This window comes from Thalassophryne amazonica, chromosome 18 (assembly GCF_902500255.1).
Source record: "Thalassophryne amazonica chromosome 18, fThaAma1.1, whole genome shotgun sequence".
NCBI lineage: Eukaryota > Metazoa > Chordata > Actinopteri > Batrachoidiformes > Batrachoididae > Thalassophryne > Thalassophryne amazonica.
In genome coordinates, this window is record NC_047120.1 from 52,883,167 (window position 1) to 52,898,082 (window position 14,916).

General features: G+C 39.9%; 1 protein-coding gene across 2 annotated transcripts in view; it reads right to left on the bottom strand.

Annotated features, from left to right (window-relative positions):
• Nucleotides 1-1,295: 1,295 nt before the first annotated feature.
• The window catches only part of LOC117530211 (transient receptor potential cation channel subfamily M member 4-like), a 49,056-nt gene continuing 35,435 nt past the window's right edge, over nucleotides 1,296-14,916 (bottom strand). For both annotated transcript variants that reach the window (XM_034193133.1, XM_034193132.1), the window contains 20 exons: nucleotides 12,944-13,046; nucleotides 12,705-12,826; nucleotides 12,308-12,595; nucleotides 12,105-12,206; nucleotides 11,104-11,232; nucleotides 10,819-10,948; nucleotides 10,570-10,715; nucleotides 8,689-8,801; nucleotides 7,631-7,732; nucleotides 7,442-7,491; nucleotides 7,089-7,327; nucleotides 6,832-6,947; nucleotides 6,012-6,144; nucleotides 5,739-5,913; nucleotides 5,457-5,622; nucleotides 5,181-5,362; nucleotides 4,907-5,039; nucleotides 4,744-4,816; nucleotides 3,792-3,885; nucleotides 1,296-2,119 (listed from right to left, as the gene is read on the bottom strand). In XM_034193133.1, coding sequence (XP_034049024.1) covers nucleotides 2,100-2,119; nucleotides 3,792-3,885; nucleotides 4,744-4,816; nucleotides 4,907-5,039; nucleotides 5,181-5,362; nucleotides 5,457-5,622; nucleotides 5,739-5,913; nucleotides 6,012-6,144; nucleotides 6,832-6,947; nucleotides 7,089-7,327; nucleotides 7,442-7,491; nucleotides 7,631-7,732; nucleotides 8,689-8,801; nucleotides 10,570-10,715; nucleotides 10,819-10,948; nucleotides 11,104-11,232; nucleotides 12,105-12,206; nucleotides 12,308-12,595; nucleotides 12,705-12,826; nucleotides 12,944-13,046 — 2,616 coding nt within the window. In that variant the 3' untranslated portion in view covers nucleotides 1,296-2,099. The remainder of the gene's footprint in view (nucleotides 2,120-3,791; nucleotides 3,886-4,743; nucleotides 4,817-4,906; nucleotides 5,040-5,180; nucleotides 5,363-5,456; nucleotides 5,623-5,738; nucleotides 5,914-6,011; nucleotides 6,145-6,831; nucleotides 6,948-7,088; nucleotides 7,328-7,441; nucleotides 7,492-7,630; nucleotides 7,733-8,688; nucleotides 8,802-10,569; nucleotides 10,716-10,818; nucleotides 10,949-11,103; nucleotides 11,233-12,104; nucleotides 12,207-12,307; nucleotides 12,596-12,704; nucleotides 12,827-12,943; nucleotides 13,047-14,916) is intronic.

Here is a 14,916-nt window from a genome sequence, read left to right on the forward strand (position 1 = left end):
CGGGTATTGATAAGATTTTATCGATTTGGCTTATCGATCCAATTCCTTATCGATACCCCCTGTGAATTTTCTGTGTACTAAAAGTAGGCTTCACAGGTTTTCTATGTCAACATTTTATTGAGTCTTAAAGTAAATAAATATGAAATTGATCACTGGATCCTTGATCTGTGGACATAAATAGAAATCAACAAAATCTGTAGTTTTTAATCAAAAACATTTCCTTTCAGACATTAATGGCATGAAAGTCTCTCCATACATCTGAGCTGAACTCAGGCGCCTGTGGAAGTCTGCAGGTCTGCAGCCATACAGTCTTGGGCTGCTATACTTCAGCACAGGACATCTAATTTTCGGAGGAACAAAACATTTTTGAGGATCTGAAAATGGCTGTGCACTGACACTCCCCATCCAACCTGATGGAGATTGAAAGATGTTGTAAAGAGGAATGGACAAAACTGCTTGTATCATATTCAAGAAGACTTGAGGCTTTTGCTGCTAAAGGTGCATCAACAAAGTATTGAGCAAAGGGTACATTGTTTTTTAATTTTTAATAAATTTACAAAAATAATATGTTGTCATTATGGGGTGTTGTGAGTAGAATTTTGAGGGGGGGAAATGAATTTAGAATTTTGAGGGGGAAAAATGAATTTACTCCATTTTTTGTTAGGCTGTAACAACAAAATGTAGAAAAAGTGCTGTGAATACTTTCCAGATTCACAGCCCTTCACTTTTTCCAGTGACACACCTTAATAATCAGTCATGCAAATGATTCTTCTTGTGACTGCTCCTTTTAGACACGAAAGCAGATCAACCATCTCCATTTGTCACACCAATCACTTGCATGTCCTTCCTCGCCGCACCCAAAACAATTTGATCGTATGGTCAGACTGAATGGTTTTGCTTGGAAACATGGAAGTCCGGTGCTCAGATTTCTCCAACTTGACGTCATAACAACCTAAATCTTGGATTCAGTAACTGCTTAAAACACACCAACTCATTGGTTCACATAAAAGCACATTAATGAACAGCTGGCTATGAGTGCTATATTCCTTTTTGGCTCATCAATTTACTTAAGGAATTACTCCTTAAGTAAATTGACGTATTTTATTGATAAATTACAAACTAGATGATCAAATTTGAGGTGACAATATTTAAATCAATCTTGCAATCAGTTCATTTATTTCTTCTTCTTCTTCTGGACTGTGTTTGTTCTGAGTTTGGTTCAGTTCCATTACTTCCCTAATTATACAATAGTACGTTTTTAATGAACAAAACAGTCAAATAATTAACTTCACTGCAGTAAACACCATTAGCAATCATTTATTCAAACGCAATGAACACAATATAATACATTTTAATATAAAACCCATGTGTCAAACCAACATCCATAAGTCTATAAAAACCTAAAGGAACAAAACACAGAATTCAAGATAATAATTACAAAAGAAATATAACACTGCTCCAAATATATATAACATACAGTATAGAAATATTACCACTTGTGCAGGAAGACGTAACAAGCCCAAATGAATACAGAAGAAAAAACAACATAATTTCACATGCATCTTTGATTACAAATAATGACTGGTATAAATCAAACGCTCAATGAAAATACTTTGCATTAGTAATGGCATGTCAATGCTGCCACCTAATGGACAATGCTGAAATGGAAAAACCTGTTTTACAAACCAGTAATAATCGGAGACGTTAAAAAAAATTAGGTTTATGAGATGGTGGGAAAACGAGTGACTCAATTATGCAAACAAAAGCTCAACAACCCATTTTGGTACTTTTCCATTCAAGTGTTAACTAGTAATTACAAGTTGACTAACAAAATGTGATAACGTGTCGTATTTCACTCTAAGCTTTGATTCCATTTGTATTACTTTAGACACAATGAAACCTCCCTACACAAGTGTACACCCTTAAAAATAGGTTTTTAATTATTAAATGTCGTAAAGAGAGCATCGGGTGCTTTTCTCCTCGTGTCAGTTCGCAGACACTGACAGGCACGCGACTGACGCTGGAGCAGCCAAAACACAACGCTTCATCATGGTCTTTTTTACAGACGCTGAGCAAACGACGCCGTCAGCAAAGCTGCATCAAGAAGAAGGGAACGACTCTGCAGACAAAAAACATGGATTAGCAACTGCAAGGTCTCAACATGTGCACATTTTACTAGAGCCTGACCGATACATCGGGTGACTGATAGTATCAGCCGATATTGGGATCAATGATATTTTTCCCAATATGAAAAAATTTTATTTTAACGAACAAACAATGCAGAAAACACTGGCTGTTGGAAATGGTATCATTACATAGTTCATCCAACAGAGGGCATGCTACCAGCATAGGATCTCCCACCCCCCTCCAAATCACATTTGATCACATTAGCTATAAGAGACAGAGGCAAAGCGACCAGCTGCCACTCATTTTCTATCAGAATGGGTCACTAACTAGGCAGGGCCAAAATAGACCAGAAGTCCACTTTATACAAATGCTGAGTGATGCATCACACAGACATCAAATCCGAGTCAAGGCAGTGTAATGTACATTCTTTGTTTGGTTGTTACATTTATAATAAAAATTCATGTTTAAACTGAAAAAAACAAACAAACAAACAAACAAAAAAAAAAACACATTAAGCCTCCGTTACATTTCTTTTTCATAAGGGGTTGACAAAAAATGTGAGGAATCTGCCTTTTTTTTTTAGATTTATATACTGGTAGATATATTTGTATCGTAAATTTTTTACTCCTTTATATTAGTATCATTATATATCATATATCACTTTTTTTATTCGGCACACAAAATATTCAAATAGAAAAAATGAACAATTCCACAAACTCATAAACAAAACTAGTGAGTCTGAAAGGGTGTGGGCTGAAGCAAAGCTTATCAGCGCCCACCCCTGCTAGTACAAGTCCATCAATTCTAATCAGTCATATTTACATAAATACAAATTCACTACTACATGTCAACACACAGACATACACATCAATATACTATTCACTTATAATTATATTTATATAGTACCAGATCACAAGAAAGTCAACTCAAGGCACTTTACGCAAGTAAGGACTAACTTTACCAACCCCCAGAGCAAGCACTAGGCAACTGTGGTGAGGAAAAACTCTGTATAAGGAAGAAACCTTAAGCAGACCAGGCTCTTGGGGGTGACCCTCTGCTTGGGCCATGCCATATATACCTATATACATACATACTAAATATATACATACATATACACGGTCACTTATATACATATACACCTTACATACATATACACATATACATTAACACATACACACACATATACATACATACGCATGCACATACCCACACATTCAAATATACAATAAGTCCCACTTATAAATTGAACATTCCCTATAAATCAAATTATATTTGCTTCTTTATGATACCTAGAAACTACCTACCTTAGTTTCTTAAATCTTACTAAGGTACCACTCATTCTAACCTCTGTTGAACATTCGTTTCATTTCTTCACGCCAACCACAGACACACAAAAACCCTTTACATTTGTTCTTACTGGTGCTTTCATAAAAATTGCACAACCTCTTAAACTATAACTGGATTCCCTCAATCTGAACAGACTCTGGACATGTCTTGGTAAGGCTTGGTTTTTCGCTCGAAACAAAGTTTGAATTGTAATGTAATGTAATTACCCCCCCCCCCCCAAAAAAAAAAAAACAAAACAAAAAAAAAACAAACAAAACAAAATCAGTGCGGCTCTATATTTTAGTTTATTCAAAGAACTATATATTGCAGCACACTACCTCTTGCTGTAGGTGGCGCTCGAGGAGGTTTGAATGTACTTCCTTGTGCCAAAGTATCTACAATCCAGCTGAGAGCACTTGTGCAATACTCCATCTAAGAACAAGGACAAAAAGTTGTACCATTCACCAGCACATATACTGTACATTTATAAAAACCTTTTTCCCCCATGGGGGAACTGATCACATTCATACAAAAACAGTCTGTCTAGCAACTTTAAACATGATATTTCCACTAGTTTTCATCATATAGCTTTTTTGTATTAACGCTTCAGATAGTCTACCAAATACTGTGAGCGGTATAACGCAACATGACACTGGAAGTGAGAGAGAGAGAGAGAGAGAGAGAGAGAAAAAAAAAACACTGCAAAGACATAAATCTACAACTAAATGACCACAGTGGGACAGATAAACAGATTTGTCCTTTTTTTTTTGTATGTGTGCCATCAATCCCACATTTCCGTGAGGATGTCACCACATCCATCAAGACATTGGCAGGATGGAAAACCTGTGATGATTACGCGTTATTCATCCAATGTGGTACGACAGGACAGATTAATACAGCGGTGTCACATCACTTTCTGTGTATTTAATCACATGGTAATGCAAAAAGCTCCAGAAATCACCCAACACTATTTTCCGCAGTTGAGTCATGGTGTAAGAAAATAACCACGTGTGATATAAGGCTGCAAAGGGACAGAAACACGGTGCAACCTTTGTGCTTTTGTCAAAGAGAGCAGCATTTTTCCCCCCCACATACAAGTAATATCAGAATGGATCATCTCGAAAGCTTTCAGTACAAATCGGAAAGACGCTAAGCAGGGGTTGGATGAAACATAAATCTCCTCCCAAAGGTTTCTTTTGTCATAGTATTTATGAAATGAGAGATGATAAACAAAATATACTTGATCACAGCCAAAGACAAAGAGCATGTGGTTAGATGCTTTTGTTTTACCTCACTCTCCAAAGCCCTCAGCCTGTGCTCCAAGTCTTGGCCTTTGGTTACCTGTTTAAGGACACTGTCCACTCTGCCAAAGAAGACATTCATCTCAAAGTGTTAGCACATTTCCTTTCTTTGTACATTACAGCTGCATAAACGCCTTTGAAGGTCAGCTCACTTGACAGACATCCGTTTAAGCCTCTCAGAGTCGCTGCTTTTCTGGATCTTGTTCTGCATGGTCAGGAAGTCCTCCTTCTGAATGGTTTCCCACGTCATCAGCCTGTTAGCCGCTTTCCCTCTCAACTCCAACACTAACAAAGGGAAAAGGGTTTTGGAATTTGTTTCATGTAGCCATTACATTTTAATTTGTGGCTCGATTTGAGTCTTCATTTTCACAATTACATTTAGACAAAATGCACTGGACGCATATAGACAGACTTGGACATACTGACCAAAGTGGTGGATCTTTATAGAGGGCACCTTGCGGATGATCCTCTTGATGAAGAGGTTGATGTGAGACAGGATGATGAAAGGCGGGGCTAGGGACGGACGGGAGTGGTACTGAACAATCAGGTTGTAGCGCTGGAATTTCCAGTGGACATCGCTGTGTGCTTGCACTTCAGAGAAGGTGTAGCTGGACGAATATGAAAATCGATAAGTCATCGGACACTAGCATGACCCCCTCCACACACACACAGGATATGAAAACGTGCTGGAATCAACTTTACCTAAACATAGCAATGAGCAGATTGAAGAGCAGAATGTTGGTGACCAGCAGATAAATGACCATCAGAATTACAACCAGCCAGTTGCTGTACTGACTTCTGCAGGGCTCCTCACCGCCCTGAATCAGGGTCACATTTTCAGTGCACTCCTTGTCCCAATCCTCCCCCACTGGGATTGACAATACAGGAAAGTACTGATCATTTAGATGCAGTGAACTCCAATTTCTGAACAATACTGCAATTTTTAACCATTTTCAAAATATACTACGCATCAAACAATTTTACCATCTATCTCTTCGACGGGGATCTGTCCAAAGATGTGCAAGTACGGTCTGTAGAATACCCGGCGGAAGATTCGATCTGGGTGGGGATCATAGGAGTACAGCAAGGCTTGATTGGCTATGCCATATGCCATAAGCCACACCCCCAGGAAGAAGAGGAAGAAAAAGACATCCTTCACCTGCACGGGGTTAAACAATCATTTTATACTGCAGAGTACCAATGAGGTACCAATGCGGTACCAATGCCATCTTACAGCCATCGTTTCATTTATCGCACCATCTTCCCGACAATGATGATTTTTGGTCCCAGCTGTTTGTGAACAGCGAAGATGTGAATGAGCCGGAGGGTGAAGACCATGTAGTCCACGCACAGGACGGCTCGGCCAAACCCATACGACTGCTTAAACATCCTGACACACACACCAGAGCAAATAAGCCACACTTTAGAAACACTGCCACCTAGTGGTTAAGATGCAAGAGTAACTGCAGCATTTTTTAAGTAGGGGTGTTTCCAAGAATCCAAGTAATAAAGATTTGGAATCACTGGTGTAGGGTTTCCATTTTTAAGTCTTCCACATTAGTGTTGCTATGGAAAAAAAAAAAAAATCTAATTCCATCCTGTATTCATGTCTGGTTTAGTTGATTTTCTCTTAGGCTTTGGAGAACGCTACCATTCAAAGTCCAGTGTAGAACAAACAAGTGCTTCAAGGCCTTGAATTGGGTTAAAGTACTGTATGGCTTTATGTGCCTTCCAGGTTTGATGTATTCCAGCTTTCAGCTTTGGGAATTTAGGAAATCATTTTAGTCTGAACTCATGATTCATTTGGTGTTCATGTTCACCCTGTACCAAGGTGAAAGCCCAATCACAAACCAATACAACAGCATCAGTTAATAGTTCTGCTCCCAACATTCCAAGTTCCTCTCGGATTTGGACCGCAAACAGAGTTTGGGCTAAATACTGAAAGTACAGAATTGGCTGAATGTTGGCCGTAAGCACGGATATATCCTTCAAAGTGCACGACTTTAATACAAACACATCCAGCTGTCAAATAATCTGCATTTTGAATTGTCCATATTATCGTTATCATCATCTGGACCTGCAAATGAGCCCGATGATGAACAGGATGATGGCAGCGAGGTTACACTTGTTCCACACGTTCTGCATGTACACCCGCAATCTCTGATGCAAAGTCACTGACCCCACGAAGAACGTCTAGCAGGGAGGAAGGAAAAAATAAATAAACAGATGGGATACAATTCAAACTGTGCATCTACAAATACACAACATTGTGCACAGCACAGAGTAAAGGCAAGACCACGCTTGTCATCATAAATGGATGCATCTCGCACTGACCTCTCGGATCTCCTCGCACACGATGGTGAACACCCAAAAGTACATCACGTACTCCGTGAAGGCCGGACCATTGGGAGGCGGCGGCTTGAAATCCACCAACAGCACGTAGGCAAAAAGTAAAAGGAAGGTGAAATACATCAGCACATTGCCCAAAAATGACGTGACTGGTGCGAACCAGAACTGGCGCCATCGTGATACTATGAACGGTCGCTTGGGTGGTCTGGAAGGCTGGGATACGCCTGTGAGGGGAATATAAATAAATATATATAATCAATGGACCTGGATTAGAAAATTATCACAACAAGAATCTTTTCTCTGCAGCCTGATATGCAGATTATTTTAATAGCGATCACCTGTCAGAGTTGGTGTCCTGGGACTGATACGACCTTGTGCATCATCATCACTGTTCAATGGCATATGAGTTGATACACAATAAATTCAGGGAGTTGTTCAATAAATCACATAAAAACAATGTAACATGAAGCAAAAAATATTATCTTTCAAACTATCTGTGACTCGCATGTGTAGGAGTACTACGGTACATGTGCTTGATGTCTGAGAAGGAGAACACCGTGGTCCCGTAGAGGCTGTTCTTTCTGTCTGCTACATCAGTCTGCCCCTCCTCCTGCTCTTCTTCTTCTTTCCTGCGAGTTTGAAAATGTGTTGCAGTTCATCATACACCTTTTATACATCTTTCAACAGGCCACCACCCCTACTGTAGGCTTTGGAAATGACAGAAACATACAAAATGTCAAAATCAGGCAGTGTCTGCTTCAGTTACATTCACGCAAAATCCTTTCTGCAGGGTTGTGTGGATGTGCGACCATGATATTTGAGCTTTTGAATGTTACCACTGTGAAGCAATCAGCAAGTAATTGCTTACTTTGTTGATTTTGTACATTTTTCTGACGAAACTCATTGTGTGCTTAGCCTATAATGTAATATTCTCTGGATACATCTGCCACCTGCTGGATAAATTGTGGTATGATTGATTTGGCACAGGATTGGTTGTCACTGTTTTGGCAGATCTGATGCATCAAAGTTCACCAGATTTGAAAGCATTTATATGCCCTTTTAATTTGGTTATCGTGTTAACTCATAATAATGTTAGACATTATTTATAACAGATACAGAAATGAATGCAAATGTAAAACATATTAACAGGGATAATTGTTCATGATAATCGAGTGTTGTTTAAGTGAGAAAAGGACTGCAGTGGTTTAGTGGGGAATGAACACTAAGTAACACCCTTATTCCACAGGGTGTCATTCTGCTACAAAATGAAATGATAATTTATGTTTTTTCAACAACATACCACTGCTTATTTTTGATGCCTTTTTTCTAGATATCCTGTTTTTTTTATATTTGAAATAAACTAAAATTAAACTGGAGGTGATGTCTCATCCATTTGTTCACTTGATGCATTTTAGAAGGTGCACACCTATGTACAGCCCTACATAGACTCTATACATTTTACAATGGAACTGTAATTACCAAGAAGTCTGAAATCTAGAGCTTTTAAACACTTTTTAAATTAATTTAATAGGGAATAGAAACTGGAATAAAACAAGCAGTAATATGAAAAATATGTCCACTTCACCTGAAGGAGATGAAGTTGGTATAGCAGAGCACGGGGCAGAAGAAGGTGAGGATATGCTTCCACACCTCTGTGTTCCTCTTCATGTCACCCCACCAGATCTGAGACAACAGAGACTGGGGGAGAAGAGACTAAAGTTCAACAATGGTGTAACTTGTGGTTGCACACCTCCCAGGTTTTGTAGTTTCTGCTGCACATTGTTACAGCACACTGATGTCATTACAAAACTACATTTGAACAGTAAAAGTAGCTTTAATACATGATACACCAGATCAGCTTTTAACGTGATCAGCTGAGATAATTTACTTGTGGCGTTCTGATTTAACAGGGCAGAGTGGTGCTTACTATACTTATTATACCTGCACGTAACAGTCGCACATGCAAGGGTATTGAATATGAAGCCATATATGACCTCTCACTCATCACATGAGCTAAGACCATTTACCAGTTTGATTCCAATATGGGTTAATTTCAATTTCAATTTATTTCATTTATATAGCGCCAAATCACAACAATGTTGCCTCAAGGTGCTTCACACAAGTAAGGTCTAACCTTACCAACCCCCAGAGCAAGCACACAGGTGACAGTGGTAAGGAAAAACTCCCTCTGAGGAAGAAACCTCAAGCAGACCAGACTCAAAGGGGTGACCCTCTGCTTGGGCCATGCTATCGACACAATTTACACAACAATTCACAAAAGAAATATACAGAAAATGTTGCCGGAGCACAGGACAGGAGGGTTTCAGAAACAGACACCACACCCATCTCTGGACAGAGCCTCACCTCAAACAGAGAGAGAGAGAGAGAGAGAAAAAAAAAAAAAAAAAAACAGAATCAGGCATCAGAACAAATACAGTATAATTTATCAGCATTAAGCAACAATAAGAACAAAAGAAATACTAAAGTGATCACCGGCCAATAGCCCTAAGCTCCACTAAAAGACCCAGAATTTAGATAAAGTTGAGGTCGCGGCCTGCTCTCTTTACTAATAAATTAATTTAAAGAGTAAAAAGCATAGTAACATACTATGCCAGTACGCTAGCCATACGAAACGGAAAATAAGTGCATCTTAAGTCTGAACTTGACTTGAACTGTTTTACTGATGTAGGGCGATCATTCCACAGGACAGGGGCATGATAAGAGAAAGCTCTGTGACCCGCAGACTTTTTATTCATCCTAGGGACACAAAGTAGTCCTGCACCCTGAGAACACAAAGCCCGGGCCGGTACGTAAGGTTTAATTAGGTCAGGTAAGTAGGGAGGTGCCAATCCGTGAACAATTTTATAGGCTAGTAGCGGAACCTTAAAATCTGATCCCACAGGAACAGTAAGCCAGTGAAGAGATGCCAAAATGGATGTAATGTGGGTTAAACACGGCGAAAAGTTTGCGTGTTTATCGAGGCAACACAGAATCACCTTATACTCCTTATCAGATTCTCCCCAAGTAACCACTCGCTTGACAACCCAGAGATACCCAAGGATCCTCCAAATATAGTGCACAGTACCAGTGACATCCATTTGTTGTATTAGGTTGCTGGTGCCAATGGTGGGTCTAAGACAGGAGGATCTCATGTGCACAAGTTTGAGATGTAGCAACACAATATTAAAGTAAATTTAGGGGAAAACAAACCATCCCCAGCTGAGGTGATTCTGTTGTCTTAGAGCAGGGGTGGCCAAGTTTGGTCCTCGAGAGCCACCTTCCTGACATTCTTACTTGTCTCCCTGCTCCAACACACCTGAATCCATTGAAAGACTCGTTAGCAGACTTTTAATGAGCCTTTCATTGGATTCAGGTGTGTTAGAGCAGGGAGACAAGTAAGAATGTCAGGAAGGTGGCTCTCGAGGACCAAACTTGGCCACCCCTGTCTTAGAGCAATGTGGCATACCTGCACTCCATCATGGCTGAAGAAAAGCCTTGAATCAGCAGCCATGCCCATCTGCAGACAGGTGGTACCACCCCAAACTGGAGATTTTCTAATCAACAGGGTGAAAGATCGACTCTCGCTGCTCCGATAACAAGAACCAAACACACCTGGAAGGACAAGAAAATATTCACAGACATAAACAAGAGATTTAGCTTCTTTTTTTTAGTTGTTTATACTAAACCTTAGTGGACGATTGATTCAACACGTCACCATTTGCCAGGTCCTCAAATCTCTGGGCCAGCTCTTTCATAGAGAGTTTGGTCTCAGTCTCACCCTCCATCTTGGAAAGTTCCCTCAGTATTTTACAGCCACCAAGAGCACTCAACACTGACTCTCCTGCCTAAAACAGACAGAGGGGCTCTGGTTAGGAAATAAGATAAAACGGTATTTGGAAATAAACACAATTGTAAGAAAAACTTGAGAAATTGTGTCCCGCAAAGAAAACAGAACCAAAACAACTACTGTATTCATTTGTCTTCTGTGAATGTCTTGTACCATCTCCCAGAATAAGACGGCCATCTCGCTGCGGTTCTGTAGGACCGCCCAGATGAAGAGCGAAGCCCAGGGGAAGAGACAACGGCTTTCTCGGTACAAGCAGTCTCCACGTAACAGCTTACTGACCCGCTAGAGTGGAAAGAAAACGAAGCAGGGAGTGGGTATCAGGAAAAGATTGGGTAATGGGGCTTTGAAAGAATTTAGGATTTGAAGTAATAACTGACGTGGCATCATTACAGTTACTGACTTACTTGCAATCTATTTTACTTTGATTAACTGGGACTCTAAACTTTACTTCATTACTGTCTTTTTAACTATGCCTTCAATGTGGACTATTTTCATTTCATTCCATTTATATAGCACCAAATCACAACAAAGTCACCTCAAGGCGCTTCACACAAGTAAGGTCTAATCTTACCAACCACTAGAGCAAGCACACAGGCAACAGTGGTAAGGAAAAACTCCCTCCGATGACCTGAGAAAGAAACCTCAAACAGACCAGACTCAAAGGGGTGACCCTCTGCTTGGGCCATGCTACCGAAGCAATTGACAAAACGAATATACAGGAAATTTTGGGAGCCTATGCCAGTGCACAGGACAGGAGGCTTGCAGAAGACACCCACTCTGGTCTCTGGATGGAGCTGTACTTCAAACGGAGAGAAAAACTACATACGGTATCACTCTTAGCTGCAACATTTCTGCCAGTCTTGTGCTTTTTGTTGCATCTTGTTTGAAGGACCATAGCAGATGGTCACTCCGGTGAGCCTAGTCTACAAAAAATGCTGAGGGAGTTTTTTCCCCCCTTACTGCTTGCTCATGGGGGTAAGGTGTTGATTTTACTCATGTATAGCACCTAGATAAAGCTTGTGTAATGATTTGGCGCTGTATAAACAGACTGAACTCAGACTGTGAGGATGCAAAAGAATCAGGTCACGTGACTTATTCTTGTTAGCTAAAGCAGTCATTGGTAGCTTGAATACAGAATGCAAAAACGAGATTACCCTAAGAGCCCTTCTTTTAGATGTGATTTCTTGTAAGCCCAAAGCATCATAGTAGAACGGCTGGCATATGTCACCCATTAACAATTCCAGGACTCCTGACACCTGATATTGGGAGTAGACAAAACAAAAAGGGTGAACATAAATATTATTTACATATCAATATAAACGAGAGGCTTTCCATCATTCCTGTCGGTAAGACCCACTTCAAACAGGGTCAGATCTTTCGCTGGGCTGTATTCTGTGTTTCGCGCCATCACTTTGGAAGTTGAATCCTGCGCGTTACCAGAGGGCGAAGTTCCTAGACGTTCCACTAGGCATCGCTGTAGCAGCTGGTAGAGGAGCGTGCCATCAGCCACTGAGCGGTACAGGCTTTCCAACCTGCCATAGGTCAGATACTCAATGATGTTGAGGCCATTCTCGGTGAAGAGGCGAACAAACTGGGGCTTGTCATTGACGAGGGCATCCGTCAAGGAGTTCACCAAGTCTTCATACTAGTCAGACAAATCATTAGTAAGTACAGTAAAATACACTTTCACACTCCATCTTTGTTGCAATATCTCTCTTACTGGAATAGCCAAAGCCCCCCTGCTCCCAACCCACCCTCCACTGGATGTCTCCGTTAAAGAGTTCGCTCTTGGCGATGTCCACCCTGTTCCAAGTCACTGCTAGATTCAGCTCTTCATTGTAAGGGCTGGCATCAGTGGACACGCGCTGTTTACTTGCTGGGGAAAGGGGGGGGGGGGGGGGGGGAGAAGAGAATTTTGACACAAAGCAGAACAATAAGGACATGCTGCCACCTGACAAGTGCAAACTTTTCAAAAAGGTTTAGTGGTCTGTACCTCCCACTAAGGCTTTGAGCAAGACTGTATCAAAGTCATTTGGCCCCTCCTGCTCTCCATGATAAACCGTAACAAAGTCTCTGTTCTGGTAGATGCTTAGAGTCTAGACACCAGAAAAGAACAGAAATAAGAGATACAAAATTTTATAACACTGAAAAGTCATTTTATGCACAGACAACCTTATATTTGTAGTATTTTCCAGAGTATAAGCTTTTTGCTCTCTCTCTCTTTTTTTTATAAAACTAGTAAGGGAGGTCGGGCAGCACGGCGGTTTAGTGGTTACTAATAATTAAACAAACCTAAACAAAGAAGGCGTTTTGAATCAATCATGAGTTCAGCTGATGGTAAAACATATTATAAAAACGCAGGAAAAGCCCCATTATGGAGATCAAATATCTGTCCCATGATCTCAATCGCAAACAAAACTCAGCCAACTCTTCCTTGACCCACCTCTCGACCGAATTTCATTGAATTCCATTCATGTCCTTTCGCAATATCCTGCTTACCAACTAATGACCAAACTGATAAATAATAATGAAGACATAACATCCTCTGCAGAGGTAATTATGTGGACTTTCAAGCACTGATTGTGTTACCGTCCTAATGGACATTAAGATGACATGTGACAGACATTTTCTCCAAACTATATATATTATATATATATATATATATATATATATATATATATATATGAAAATAACATTCAGATATTTGTGGAAGAAGTTACTCGGGGGGAATCTGTCTGGTGTCACATTTTTAAAAGATGATTTTTTTTGTCAACCATAAATTGCAGAGAGTGAATGAATCCATGAGTCAATCCACTTCAGTCTGTTAACACAAAACAACCAGAGCACCACACTCAGAGCTCAAACCTCCGCCAACACTAGTTAACAATTCCCCAAAATTTTACCTTGCAAAAAAATTTTAAAGGTCAAAGTCCGTTAGAAATGGCTTTTTGTAAGCTAAATTACAATGTGATGAAATGTCAGGAGTATATATTTAGTTCATGCACTTGAATTGAAGTATTTGTGTGGTGTTGTCAGGTGTTTTTTTCCCAACTTTTTTCAGTTTCTGAATTCTTTTTCAGATTCATTTAAATGGCAACAAAATCTGTAATCTGGATCAGATCTGGATCAAACTTTGTCAGTCAATAAAGGGTACCATCCTACATAATACTCTAAAAAATAAAATAAAATAAAATCAAGCTTTTTTGACAGAGTTATGAATTTTCCAAGATTTTTCCTGACTTTGCCATTTGACCTTGAAAACTGAATCAGTTTTTGTCTATCGGGATATGAATCTTCCATAAAAATTTCATAATGTTATATGAAAAACTGTGGCCTCCAGGTTGTTCACAAACGGGGCGATAACATAAATAATAAACACCGTCATCTTTTATGCCTCCATATTAAAAGGGCACATCATGTAAAATGAGGGAAAAACTGATTAAAATTTTATTTTAAACAGACCCATTCAAAAATATATTTATGCCCTAAATATTTTCAGATTCTGGACTTTAACAAAACAAAACACATAGGTTGAACATCTCAACTAGACCTCTGCAAAATGGTAATAAGCACTTTGAACCATCTTCTGAGATTATCGAAACCAAGTCTTTACCACCAAAGTTTTGAAACCTAACGTCTACAGAGCGAGGGGGTTTCTACCCTCCTCTGTCTGTTTATAGCAGGGGTGGGCAAGAATGTGCCATGAAGCTGCCAAACCAGCTCAGGTTTTCCATTCTACCGATCACCTCAGCACATGGAGGAGCTCATCAGTAAAACCACCTGAAGACTCCAGAAAAACCTGTAATGTCTTCGCCATTGTTGTCCAACTCTGGCTTATAATCAGCCATGGCCAAGATTTTACTCACAAAAAAATAAAAATAAAATAACAAAACAGGGGGGCGGGGGCACTTCTCAAATTCGGACTTGAAAATGTTACTTTAAACCAGTGGGTGGCAGTAGAGGAAA